The sequence below is a fragment of the Chrysochloris asiatica genome, unplaced genomic scaffold (assembly GCF_000296735.1).
Source record: "Chrysochloris asiatica unplaced genomic scaffold, ChrAsi1.0 scaffold00013, whole genome shotgun sequence".
NCBI classification, from domain to species: Eukaryota; Metazoa; Chordata; class Mammalia; order Afrosoricida; family Chrysochloridae; genus Chrysochloris; species Chrysochloris asiatica.
Window position 1 is genome coordinate 15,993,371 of NW_006408531.1, and position 14,495 is coordinate 16,007,865.

At 39.6% G+C, this 14,495-nt stretch overlaps 1 protein-coding gene across 1 annotated transcript in view; it reads left to right on the forward strand.

Annotated features, from left to right (window-relative positions):
* Window positions 1-14,495, forward strand: part of AHI1 (Abelson helper integration site 1) — a 260,139-nt gene that overhangs the window by 185,377 nt on the left and 60,267 nt on the right. The window contains exon 23 of the mRNA XM_006834717.1: window positions 4,423-4,478. Coding sequence (XP_006834780.1) covers window positions 4,423-4,478 — 56 coding nt within the window. The remainder of the gene's footprint in view (window positions 1-4,422; window positions 4,479-14,495) is intronic.

Here is a 14,495-nt window from a genome sequence, read left to right on the forward strand (position 1 = left end):
ACTGTGCCAAAAAGAAATGGTTGATGTTCAACCATTTCAACAGGTAGCCTAAGATCAAGAGCCAGTGATGCATTGGTGCACTAAAGGTACTGGCAAAGAACAAGGCACTGGGAATTGATGGACTTAAAATTGAAATCTTTCAAGAAACTAATACAGCCCTTGAAGCACTCATTTATCTATCCCAAGAAATTTGGAAGACAATACCTGGCCAGCTAAGTGTAAGAGATCCATATTTGTGCCCATTCCAAAGAGAGTTGACTCATTGGAATGTGGAAATCATCAAACAATATCATTAATAATGCATGCAAATAAAATTTTGCTAAAGATAATTTTAAATGACTGCAGACATGCATTGACAGGCAACTTCTTGAGTTTCAAGATGAATTCAGAAGAGGCCGTGAAACTAGGGATATTATTGCTGATGTCAGATGGATCTTGACTGAAAACAGAGAATACCAGAAAGTTGTTTACTTGTGCTTTATTGGCTACGCAAGACTGAATTGTGTGGATCTTGACAAGCTATGGACAACATTGCGAAGAATGAGTATTCCAGAACACTTTATTGTGCTCATGGCCTCATGTACATAGACCAACGTGCAGTTATTTGAACAGAACAAAGGAATATGAAATTTTTTTTTAATTAGGAAATGTGTGTGCCACAGTTATATTCTTTCACCGTACTTACTCAAGTATGGTGAGCAGATAATCTGAGAAGCTCAATTATATGAAGAAAAATGTGGCATCAAAATTGGAGGAAGACTCATTGACAGCCATCTGTGATATGCAGATGATCCAACTTTGCTTGCTGAAAGTGAAGAGGATTTAAATACTTACTGATGAAGATCCAAGACCACAGCTTTTGGTATGCGTTGCACCTCAATGTAAATAAAACAAAAATCCTCACCACTGGACCAATAAACAACATACAATTAAATGGAGAAAAGATTGAAGCTGGCCAAGACTTCATTTTATTTGGATCACCCATCAACACTCAAGGGTGCAGCAGTCAAGAAATCAAATGACATATTGCGTTAGGCCAATCTGCGGTACAGGATTCTTTAAAGTGTTCAAGAACAAAAGATGTCAGTTTGAGGACTAAGGTGTGCCTGACTCTTAGTAACCTCATATGCATGTAAAAGTTGGAAAGTGAATAAGGAAGCCCATAGAAGAATTGATGCATGTGAGCTATGGTTTTGGAGGAGAATATTAAAAGTATAGACTACCATAGACTACCAAAAGAACAAACCAATCTGTGTTGGAAGAAGTACAGCCAGAATGCTCCTTGAAAGCCAGGATGGCCAAATTTTGTCTCTAATACTTCAGACATATTATCAGGAAGTACCAGTCCCTGGAGAAGGACATCATGTTGGTAATGTTGTAGGATCAGAGAAAAGGAGAGAGACCACCAACAAGATGGGTTGGCACAATGGCAGCAGCAAGAGGTCAAACATTGCAACAATTGTGAAATTGGTGCGGGACTGGGAAGTGTTTCGTTCTGTTGTGCATTGAGTTGCTATGAGTCAGTACCTACTCAATGACACCTAAGAACAAATCCATTGTGCTCCACATGGCCTGCCAGGCAGTTCCCGAAGAATGTGTAGGGTCTGCTGGCTGAGAGCCCTCAGTGAGCTCTGAAAACCCAGTCGTCTGCCGGTGTCTATAGAAGAGGTTTACTTTTCCTGCTAAGTCCCTTACTTAATACCTTGCATTGAAATCCTAGAAGAAGTTTTATCCTCAGTGCACTGCCCAGGCTTTGACAGACCTCAACTAGTGGTCTTTGTAGCCCTCTAGAAAGGAGATAAACTATAGGCTGTTTCATTCCAAATTTCCAAACATGTGAAGCTGTAAGTAATGTAGATGTTTTGCCTATTAAATTACATTATGTAATTTGAGGATTTAGATGTAACTCATGGCCTCCCACCCCTATCATTTTCAAGTCGCATCTAATTGTATAAGATGTTAAAATCCATAATTGGGCTGGGTCAGTTTCTTAGCAGTCAGATGACTGTAGCAAAAGCACACCTGTAGGATGTGGCTACTTCTGAACCTCTGTGGAGTGACGCCCCATGCAGAATCCAGTGTCTTACCAGAATGCTCACAGTGGTCGCAGCTCAGAAGGGGGCTGGGCAACAGGGATTTTACTGTTTGTTCTAGGTATTTGTGTGTTACAAAATCTTAAAACTAGAATGTACAGTATTTGAATATTTTCCAAAATGTGCTGCTGCTCGTTAAGTGCTGTCGAGTTGGTTCTGACTCATAGTGATCCTGTATAGGGTTTTGGAGGAGTAGCTGGTGAGTTTGAACCCCACCTTTTAGTCCAGTGCTTATCCTATATAGGACCACACCAGGACTCCTGGCCTGTTTAAAACAAAAAATTATCAATTCTGCAGCTTAAGTTTAAGAAACTTAAAAACATCAGTGTTACTCTATAAAGAAAATTGTGTCTTTCCATCAAAATTACCTTTAATACTTATTATGATGTATAAGATGTAACCTTGTTAATTTGTTCTAAAAATGGACACTTCTATTTTTCTAGGTTTAACGCTCGAGGTCAGGAAACATCAATTACTCATTCCTCAATAAGTGTCTATGATTTTTAATGAACTTATTGTTGAAGTTATCAGTAGTTGATTGTTTCTTTCTTGTTGAAGAGGTCCTCTTGACTTTTCCTTTGGCATCAGTGACGCTAGATTACCTCTCAGTAAATATGAGAGGGCTTCAAAAAGTTTGTGGAAATATTACATTACTTTTTATTTCCATTCACATGATTTTTTTGAAGCCCCTCATAGGTGGGACACCCTGTGTGGCCACGCTATAGAATAAACACTGGACTGCTAACCCCAAGATCAGCTGTTCAAACCCACCAGCCACTCCTTGGAAGCCCTATACAGGTCACTGTGAGTTAAAACAGACTCCATGGCACTTAACAACAGCCACAACATAGTAGCTAATTGAATGAAGGCAGAACCATACCTTTTCACTCACAAATAGATGTTGAGAGAATTTTTTAAATGCAGCAAAAACAACATAAAGTTTTAGTATGTTTTCAGTGCTTTGCTAATGTTGAAGATGTTCTTGCAACATGATTTTTTTAAGTGATTGTTTTCTGTTGATCTTGCGTAATCACTTATCACTTTTGAAGAAACAAAGAGTTACTTATACAGGAGGGAAAAACCCATTTTGTTTCAACTAGGACTTTTGCTAATTGCTATTAACATTACAATTATCCCTCAAACCAGCCCTGCATGTGACCAACCGTATTTAATGTTATTTGAACAAACTTATGAGGAGCCCTGGTGATGCATTTGGCTAAGCGCTCACTGCTGAATAAGAGGCCGGCAGTTTAAGCCCATGTGAAAGATGTATCACTCTCTTCTCTTAAAGATTTACAGCCTTGGAAAGCCTATTATGCTGTTCTACTTTGTCCTACAGGGGTGCTATGAGACGGAATTGACGCCAAGGCAATGGGTTTTATTCTAATATGCTAACCCAGATGTGAGCCCTAGTGTGGCACTGTAGGACAGGCATAGGACTGATAACCACAAGGTTGGCAGCTCAGACCCACCAGCCTCTCTTAGAACCCCGTAGAGGGTCGCTGTGAGTCAGAACCAACTCAGCACACAACAAACAAACAAAACCCAGCATGCTGGCTTACTGATGAACAGAGATTGAAAGTGAACGAGAGCTACCCCTGGTACTTTTTTTGCTTTAGTTAGACTTTGAGCCAGTATTTTTACAGATGAGATTCAGTGTGTTATATCTTTAAAGGCTATTTATTGCAAAGAAATGCAATGGAGAACATTGGGAACAAAAAAAGATAAATCTGCACTTGATAAAAAGCATGTTTTCCAAGTTTAGCAGCCACTATGATCATTGTAAAGGAGAGAATCAGAGGAATTGTTTTCTTCAGATACTCCATGGTGTTTGAATACGATAAATACCAGCAAGCCATATAATAGTAGGAAGCCAAATAATCAAAGAGAAATTCAAATCGATTTATTTATTTTTTGAGGAAAATAAAGAAGTGATTCCTTTCATAGCCTTTGTGCTCATTTCTCTATGGAAACTTGATGACCTCAAGTCAGAAATAAAACTTTCACAGAAGAAACGCAGCAGAGCCCAGATAATGGTACCATTTTTGAGCTGAGAGTCAGATCTGGACACATCTTGCGCAGTAGCTGAATGCCGCTCAAATGGGGACTCTGACTCAATGTAACCTTGAGTCCAGTCTCTTAGTAAGCTAGACTCTCCAACTGTTTCAGACCAAAGGATGCATGATGTGATTTTAAAGGACCCTGCCATCTGAGTGAAGCTTTTTTCTTATAAGCTGTAGGAGTCATGCCTTACCGAAATAAATGTTTTCAAAATAAAATAAATGGACACGCATAATAAGCAAATATTCATGCTCTTTTCTTTTCACAGGGATTATCAGCCTAGAAAGACGGCCTTGTCACCATCACGTAGATACGGCACCAACAGTAAGGCTCCTGATTTCTGCATTGTTAATACTGATAGGAAGCTACAAAATGACACTGGTTACGGTCACACAGAAATGCCGATGGAGGAAACTTCTGTAACCTCCCTTTAGCCAAAAGTTATATCCCCTCAAGGAAATAGCCTCACGTTTTCTGTTCAACAAAGGAAACTTAGTGATTTTTGCTCTTTTTGTCAGGATAGGATAAGTACTGTATTATTTTTATGGGTACTTAACATTTATAATGATGTTTATGAGATTTTTTTTCAATTTTATGATATTTCTTGGCTTTGGTAAAGTAATGTAATTTTATGCAAATTTATGTAAGCCTTTTTTAAAATCAATTTTGGTTTATGTCCTGCCGTTATTATTTAGGGCAATTGTTTTGTAGTAATGAAAGGAGGCAACTACAGCTTCCTTTGCTTTGGTAAAGACGGGAATCTCGCAGAATCAGAAGACATTTAACAACTACACTATCTGTTTAACCTTTTCCCAAAAATTGTAGAATGTAATATAGAAAGTAAGAGAATTAAATTTTCCTTTAATTTTTAGTCTCTGAATATGAATAGATGGATGGATGAATGGTAGCGTTATGTGCCGTGGAGTCAATTCTGACTCCTAGTGACCCTACACAGGGTTTCCGAGGCTGTAAATCTTTACGGGAGCAGAAAGCCTCATCTTTCTCCTGCAGAACAGCTGATAGTTTTGAACTGCCAACCTTGAGGTTCACAGCTCAATTCGTAACTACTGCACTACCAGAACTCCTTGGATGGATGGATAGATAGTATAAAATATGTATCAGTTGCTAGCTTCTAGTTGGGATGGTATAAACTAGAGTACATCTTATTCTTCCCTAAATATGATCTTTCTATTTCTTATCCATTCTGAACAATAAGTTTTAAATAGCCCACATGATTCAGTTTTCCTATTGTAGAAAGATTTGTTAATACCACTTTTTAAGAAAATCAAGATTTATTATTAAGCTGTACTTTAAGTTTATCATAACTTTTCTATTTATGATAAATCCACATAATTGATTTAAGCTATTTTATAACTTAATATGTGGAGCTCCAAAAAAGTCCAGTGTCTTGAGAAATTACTCCTCAGCCTAATCATAAAACAGACTATTTTGCTAGACTGAATGTTTTAGTTAGCCTTTAATTGTTGCTGTATAGGGTTTCCAAGGAGTGGCTGGTGAGCTTGAACCAATAACCTTTGCAGTTCAAACTGACCTGGCAGTCCAGCGCTTATCCTACAGCACCACACCAGGACTCCACCCTTACAATAAGCCTGCTAAAAAAGTAACCATAACATTATGTAAATTTATTATGTAATATTGAAAATGGAAAGTTAACAGTTAAGAGAAATAAATTACCTTAAATATATTTGACTAATATATTTAGTCATTGGATTATTTAACATACTTTTGAAATGTATTTTATTCCTGTAGGCTTCACTGTGGCACCTGTGTTTACATTTCTGCTTTGTTTGCACATTCTGGAACTCAGAAAAACGCAAACTGGCGCAGTTTATCTTTCACCCTCTAGGCTGATTGTAGATATCCATGTTAATTAAATGATGAAGTCACAGAACTAAATCCTGGTGATATAAAATCATGAGAAATAATGGTATTCTCGGTAATAGTTCTTGTACTTGCATTGAATCAGTTCCAACACATAGTGACCCTGTATATGGATTCCAGGGCTCATCTAGTGGCTTTGAACTGCTGACCTTGTGATTAGCAGTCTAGTGCTCATCCTACAGCGCCACACCAGAACTCCAATCATTAGCAGTACAATTCTCTAATGATACCTAAAAAACACTATGATTTAGGAACAAATTATACAACTTAGTAGTTTAGGTATTTGTGACCTTTTGATAATGCTTGTCCACCCCAACAAAATCCACTACTGTTTAGTTGTTTCCAACCCATGGCATCACAATTAGACTAACTCTGTAAGGGGGCAGGCAGGTCAGTCCCGACCCATGGCATTGCATTTAGACTAACTCTGTAAGGGAGCAGGCAGGTCGGTACCGACCCATGGCATCGCATTTAGACTAACTCTGTAAGGGGGCGGGCAGGTAGGTACCGACCCATTGCATCACATTTAGACTAACTCTGTAAGGGAGCAGCCAGCCTCAGCTTTCTCCTTTGTTCCAGCTGCTAGGTTTGAACCCCCAGCCTTGCACCTCAGCAACTAACCCATAGCACATGTATGGCTCATTATGCTTGTTGAGTTGGATGAATTTAAATAATCGCTCCTAATATTTTAATGAGGAGTACAGTGGCCCCATAAAGTAAGCACTGGACTGCAAACCACAAGGCTTATGGGTGGAGCCTGCCAGCTGCTCCGCAAAAGAAGATAAGGTTGTGTGTCATTTCCAACTCCGTGTCACTTAACAACAAGAGCAATATATTAATGCCTCCACTTGTCTGTCATTTTGTCCTGCTGTGGTGGCTTGCATGTTACTGTGTTGCTGGAAGGTACCCCACCAGTATTTTAAATACCTGCAGGATCACCCATGGTGGGCAGCTTTCAGCGGAGCTTCCGGACTGAAACAGACTAGGAAGAAGGAGAAGCAGACAGCTTTTGAATGTGTAGCCACAGTATGAATAGCAGTGGAACATTGTCAGATTGTAATGCAGGAAAATGAAAACCTGTTGAATAGCAGCAGTGGGCTCAAGCATAACAATTGTGTGAGGACGGTGCCGGATCCTGCAGGGTTTCATTGGGTTGTGTATAGGGTCGGTACGAGTCAGAGCCCACTTGACAGCACCCAACAACAGCAAGCACAATGCAGTAATAGCATGTGCACGCTGAAACCAATGCATTTTGATATATTTGGCTTATACAGGAAGTCTACAAACATCTTGTATTTTCCCAAGTTGTGACTTGACACAAGATCCTTTTTTGATGTATTTGTCTGAGGCAACATTAGCTGCATTTCTTCTAACACTCAACAAGGCATGGTGTGGCACTGTGATAATGCACTGGACCGCAAGGTCGGTTTGATCTAGAAAGTCTGTGGCTCAAACTCACCAGTGACTTGACGGCACTTAATAACAGCAACAGCAAAACATGTTCTGGTGTGGTACTGTGGGATAAGCACTGGACTGCTAACTGCAGGTAGGCAGTTCAGACCTGCAGCTGCTCCTCAGAAACCCTGTACCCGAGTCACTATGAGTCATAACTGACTTGATGGCACCTACCGACAACAAGCATGTTCTGTTATCCCTCTCCCCAACATTCGTCCAGCTGCTGACAGTTAACTTTGGTCCTTCCTTCCGAACCTCTAAAGCAGAGGTAGGGAACCTTTGTTCTGCTAAAATTTGTAACATCTTTCGAGGGCCATACAAAGTTATCAACTTAAAAATTAGCCTGCTATATCTGGTCAAGCTGGTATGGTGCTGTAGGATAAGGTCGGTTCGAACTGCAAGGTGGATGGTTCATTCCCATCAGCTACTCCTCAGAAACCATATACAGGGTCACTATGAGTCAGAACCGACTCTCTGGCACTTAACACCAACAACAACAACATTGTGATGGCTGGAATTGCGGTTGCTTGGGCAGAGTCAGACCAAATGGTTGTGCAAACCTTGCGCAGCCTGGTGGCTGGACGTTCCCACCCCCTGCTCTAAAGAGAATCAACAACAGCCTGATCTTTACCCTGGTCCACACCAGGTAAAGTCTGATTTTCTTAAAAATAGAACTTTTCCTAATTTCTACTATACAAACCTTTTTATATCCTCATTTTCCTGAAAAGATTTAAGACAAAAGTGCTGGGAGCTAGGGGAAATGGGAAGGTGTCTGTCTGAAAATTTTAACAAGTCTGAAAGCTTGACTCACTGGCCCCCAAAACAGAGAAATACCATGATTTAAAATTGATTTTCTTAAAACTGCTTAATGACTCGAACTTTCCTATATACCGTGAGCCAGCTGGCACTTTTACAATGCCAAATTTATCTCTCTACAGAAGCTTTGATGAAGGGTCTTGTATTTAACACCCGTATTTAAACTTGTTGTTGTTAGGTGCCATTGAGTTAGTGCCAACCTATAGCAACTCTATGCACAACACAATGAAAACTGTACTGTCCTGTGCCTTACAATTGTTGCTGCCACTGTGTCAGTCCACCTCTTTGGGGGGTCTTCGTCTTTCTCGCTGACCCTCCGCTTTACCATGCATGATATCCTTTCCAAGGACTTGTCCCTCCTGGTAATGTCTGAAGTATGAGAGATGAAGTGTCACCATCCCGGCTTCCAAAAAGCATTCTGGCTGTGCTTCTTCCAACACAGATCTGTTTGTTCTTTTGGCAGTCCGTGGTACTTTTAATATTCTCCTCCAACACCTTAACTCAAATGCATCCATTTTTCTACTGTCTTCCTTATTCCCTGCCCAATTTTCACATACAGATGAACGTATTGAAAATAGCATGGATTGGGTCAGGCGCACCTTAGTCCTCAAACTGATACCTTTGCTCTTCAACACTTTGAAGAGGTCTTGTGCATCAGATTTGCCTAATGCAATATGTACCATCGGCATTTCTTGCCTGCTGCTTTCCTGAGTGTTGATAGTAGATCCAAGCACAATGAAGTCGTTGACATTTGTCATGATGCTATTTACTGATTGAGTTGTGAGGATTTTTTGTTTTCTTTACATTGAGGTGCAATCCAGACTGAAGGTTGTGGTCTTTGATTTTCATTGTTGTTAAGTGTGGTTGAATCTGTTCAGATTCATAGTGACCCTCCATAGGGTTTTCAAAGTGCAGCTGGTGAGTTTGAATCGCTAACCTTGTGCTTCAAACTGACCTTGGGGTCCAGTGCTTTATCCCACAATGCCACACATTAGTAAGCCATTTTAAGCCCTCTTCATTTTCAGCAAGCAAGGTTGAATCATCTGCATATCACAGGTGGTTAATGAGTCTTCCTCCAATCCTTATGCCACGTTCTTCTTCATATAACCCAGTTTCCTGCATTATTTGCTCAGTATACAAATTGAATAAGTATAGTGAAAGAATACAACCCTGACACACATTTTTACTGATTTTAAACCATTCAATATCCTTTGTTCATTTTGACTGACTGCCTCTTGGTCTATGTGTAGGTTCCTAATGAGCACAATTAAGTGTTCTGGAATACTCATTCTTCACAATGTTGTCCATAGCTTGTCATGATAAACACAGTCATAAACCTTTGCATAGTCAATAAAGCACAGGCAAGCATCTTTCTGGTATTGCCTGGTTTCAGCCAAGTTTATTTAATTTTAAATTGCTAACTCTATAAAATTTGGGTTTATCTTTACTATGATAAGGAAGGTGATCGAAAGAAGCTCAGAAAAGCCGTGGTTTACCAGAAATAGAGCCCTTCTGGTGTGGCGCTGTAGGATCAGTACTGGACTGCAAACCACAAGGTTGGTGGTTTGAGCCCAAGATCCTTAGAAATCTGATGCAGGGTCTCTGTGAGTCAGAAGCGACTCAATAGCACTTAACAACAACAACAACCAGAAATAGATAAGAAATGGGTTAGGGAAATTTAACAGTTGGCTGCTGCTGCTAGTATATAAATTCTATTGCTTTACCATTTTTAGACTATAAAAAAGCTAAAATTGTGTTTTTCCATCTCTCAAGTGTTGTCAGGAAAAATAGTAAAAGATTCTGAAGTGAACAAAAAGATAAGTGTGTATTCTGTGTAGCTCACTCATCTGGGTTTTCTTTGCTTTTCAATGTCTTTGAGCTATTTCAAAACTGTATAAATCATGGGAAACTGATAATAATGCAAATGATTCTTATTCTGTAGAAATGCAAATTAATTATTTCTGGTACAATGCAACTGGTTATTGCTCTGTGGATAGATATTTTATCTCTATTTGTAAATCTGCTTCAATTCTCTTTGTTGCTTATACATATGTGATTCTTAGAATTCTCCTTTGAGTCAGTTATAACATCTTAACTGTTTTCCTTGTTAGTTGATGAGTTAAACAAAAATTCTGACATGATTAAAAAAAGAAAGAAAGAAATGATGTGCAAAGGTGAATACTACTTTTTATGGTCTAAGTGTGTCAAAAAGTCTAATATATGTACATTTATTTCAGGTCATTTAGGATCATGATTTGTATTAAGTTCTGCTTTGCTGCACCTTCTACCCCCAAAAAAAGTTATTTCCTTTGGCAAAAAAAAAAGACATCAAAGAAAGGGAAGGGGGAGCAGGATTTCAGAATGGGTTAGGCTGGAGCCTTCAGTGGTTGCTTCCCCGTGCTTAACCCATCCTTGGAGCTCACTTCTCTACTTGTCACTCCCACTAACCTTCTGATGGGACCCCTGCTCCATGTGTATGAATGAGTGGGGCCTAAGAGAATGCTAGATGCTAGCTAAAAATATTCAGTAGATACTGAAAAGAAATGAGTAAATGAAAATCTCTTGTCTCCATAACAGGGAAAAGGTATATTTCTTGGCATTACAAGTTAGAATTATGGATGAGATTCTCTGTAAATATATAGTTACAAGGGGATAGGTACATTCTGAACAATTGCCATCAAGCGACTTACAGCGACTCACAGCAACCCCATATGGCAACGTAGAACAGCCCCATAGGGTTTCCAAGGTTACAGATAGATCTTTACAGGAGCAGATAGTCTCAACTTTCTTCCTCCAAGCAGCTGGTGGATTTGAATCACCAACCAAGGAGTTAGCAGCCCAGTGCCTAGCCCACAGTGCCACCAGGGTTCCTTAGTTACATCTTACACACTATAATGGAATGATGTGTCTCTTTAGTGAGAGCATCCCACTCCGGTTAGGAGGTTCTGTGCTCTCTCTCTCTCTCTTTTTGTTCTTCGATTTTATTGTAAGAACTTTGTTTGATATCTTTGTTTAATCTTTTATAGTTTTTACTGCTTTAGAGCATAAATACACTCTCCGTTTTTAAAAATGATAGTTTCTTTTAAATTCATGAAAAAAAAATTCCTCAATATATATTTCTCATAAAAATTGAAAGTGAAATGGTATGTTTAGAATCCCTGCTTTTGAAACAAGGCGTTCAGTATTCCCTTCCAATTTTTTCTCCACCCTCATCCCCCTATTCCTCAATCTTTAAAAAAAATAATCCAGATCAATATTACTGATTTTTTTTTTTAACTTTACACCTAATCTCTCTTGAAAATATGTTTGACTTTTGTTTTCAGTGTAATAATGGTTATTTTATTTGAGTTATAAACGTAGCTTTTTTTTCCAAAGGGGACATTCACATTTTATGTATCCCTTCTTTCCCTTTGGCTCCTAAGTGGTTTGGACCTAAAGGCATTAGATGAGTCAGAACACGGTAGGCATCTACACCAGGGCCCAAGGTGAAGTGTAAGAGCCTAAGCAGAGTGCGAAAGGGGACCCAGGTCAAGGGCAGCCTGATGTAGTGTCAGGTCCCAAGCAAGGTGGGGTGGGTAGTCTGTGTGGGAGAGAGTGCTGAGTCTGAGCGTGTAGTTGGAACCTGCTGTGGAGTTTTGAAGCTCAGTTGGCTTATGGAGTCATCCACTCAGGGTGTGGCCTGTTGTAGTGTTTTGTATCTGAATGGTGGGAAGTGAGCATCCACTTAGGAAAAGAGCTGACAGCTAAGATCATATATTGGGGAATTGATTAAATAAACTTTTTTTAAGGCTATTGGAAATCTAGTTCCTCAGTTGTCAGAGAAGGAAGTTCAACTGTGGAAGAATCAAACTTGATGGATTGTAACTGGACGTGTCATTGAGCACTCATGGTTCTCCTTCAGTCGAGAAGTGATAGACTGTGTACACAGACATATATGCCCTAATCTATTGAGAGTGCTTTGTAGTAACATTAGATACTCCATTCTACACACACACAAAGCGGAATCCTTGGAGAAATGACTGATTCTAGGGCTGGAGCTAAAAAGTGTAAGATGTGTTGGGAACACCTTTTTGTGTCAGAGAGCAAGGAGGCAGTGCTCAGAACAATGCTGGAGACATTTCAAAGAAACAGATAAGTCTCTTAAAAGGGCTTCATCTGGTCAAATTAGGGTTCTGGGTGGTGCACAAGGATGGAGGTTTGTGCTGGACTGCTAACTAAAAGGCTGACAGTTCCAACAATCCCACGGCACCATGATAGAGAGGCCCTCAACCTGCTTCTAGAAAGATGACACCCAAGACCACTTACACAAGTTTGTTCCCTGTAACGTGGGGTGGCAGTGAGTTTGGCTTAGTTGTTATGTTGTTGTTGTTAGGTGCCATTGATCAGTGTTAATGATAGTAACGAAAATGATAGGACAAAACACTGCCAAGTCCTGTGCCAACCTCACAATTGTTATTACACTTGAACCCAGTATCACTGCCACTATGAGAGCAGTCTATCTTATTGGGGGGGCTTCTTCTTTTTCACTGACCCTTCACTTTACCAAGCATGATGTCTTCTCCAGGAATTAGTCCTTCCTGATAATATGTCAGAAGTATGAAAGATGAAGTCTGGTCATGCTGATTTCTAAGGGGCATTCTGGCTGTATTTCTTCCAACACAGATCTGTTTGTTCTTTTGGCAATCCATGATACTTTTAATATTCTTTGCCAACACCATAACTCAAAAGCATCAACTCTTCTACAGTCTTTATTCATTGTCCAACTTGCACATACACATGAGGCTATTTAAAATACCATGGCTTGGGTCAGGTGCACCTTAGTCCTCAAACTGGTATCCTTGCTCTTGCGCACTTTAAAGAGATTTTGTGCAGCAGATTTGCCTAATGCAATATGTCATTTAGTTTCTTGATTGCTGCTTCCATAAGTGTTGATGGTGGATCTGAGCAAAATGAAGTCTTTGACAACTTCAATATTTTCTCCATTTATATTGATGTTGTTTTTTGATCCAGTTGTAAGGATTTTTGATTTCTTTATACTGAGGTGCAACCCATACCAAAGGCTACTTTTGATCTTCCTCAGTATTTTAAGTCTTCTTGACTTTCAGCAAGCAAAGTTATCTGCATATCTCAGGTTGTTAGAGAGTCTATCTACAATGCTGATGTCACATTCTTCTTTATATCATTCAATTTCTTGAGTTATTTGTTTAGCACACAGATCAAATAAGTATGGTGAAATACTAGAACCCTGGTGCACACCTTTCATAATTTTAAACCATTTAGTGTTCCCTTGTTCTGTTTGAACAGCTGCCTCTTGGTCCATGTATAGGTTCCTCATGAGCACAATTAAGTGCTCTGGAATACTCATTTTCCACAATGTTGTCCATACCTTATCATGATCCTAACGATTGAAAGCCTTTGCATAGTTAATAAAGCACAGGTAAACATCATTCTGGTATTCTCTGCTTTCAGCCAAGACCCACCTGACATCAGCAATGATATCCCTCATCCCACATCCTCTTCTAAATCCAGCTTGAACCTCTGTAAGTTCTCTGTAAATCTATTGTTGCAGCCGTTTTTATATTATCTTTAGCAAAATTTTACTTGCATGCAATATTTATGATATCATCAAATGATTTCCACATCCCACTAGGTCACACATCTTTGGATACAAATCAGTTGGCCAAGTAACTGTCTTCGAAATTTCTTGGCATAGATGACTGAGTACCTCCAGTTCTGCCTCAGTTTGTTGAAACCTTTCAATTTGTAGTCCATCAATTCCTAGTGTCTTGTTCTTCACCAATGCCCTCAGTACACCTGGGACTTTTTCTCAGTACCACTGGCTCTTGATCATTATATCTTAAAATGGTTGAATATCAACCATTCCTTTTTGTACAGTGACTCTATTATTCCTTCCATCTCCTTTGATGTTTTCTGCATCATTCAGTATTTTGCTCATTTGTTGTTGTTGTTATGTGCCATTGAGTCGGTACCAACCCATAGCGACCTTATGCACAGCAGAACAAAACACTACCCAATCCTGGGCCAACCTCACTATTGTTGCCACGCTTAAGTCCATCGATGCTGCCACTTGGCCAATCCATCTCACTGGGGGTCTTCCTCTTTTTCTCTGACCCTCCACCTTACCAAACATGATATCCTTCTCCAGCA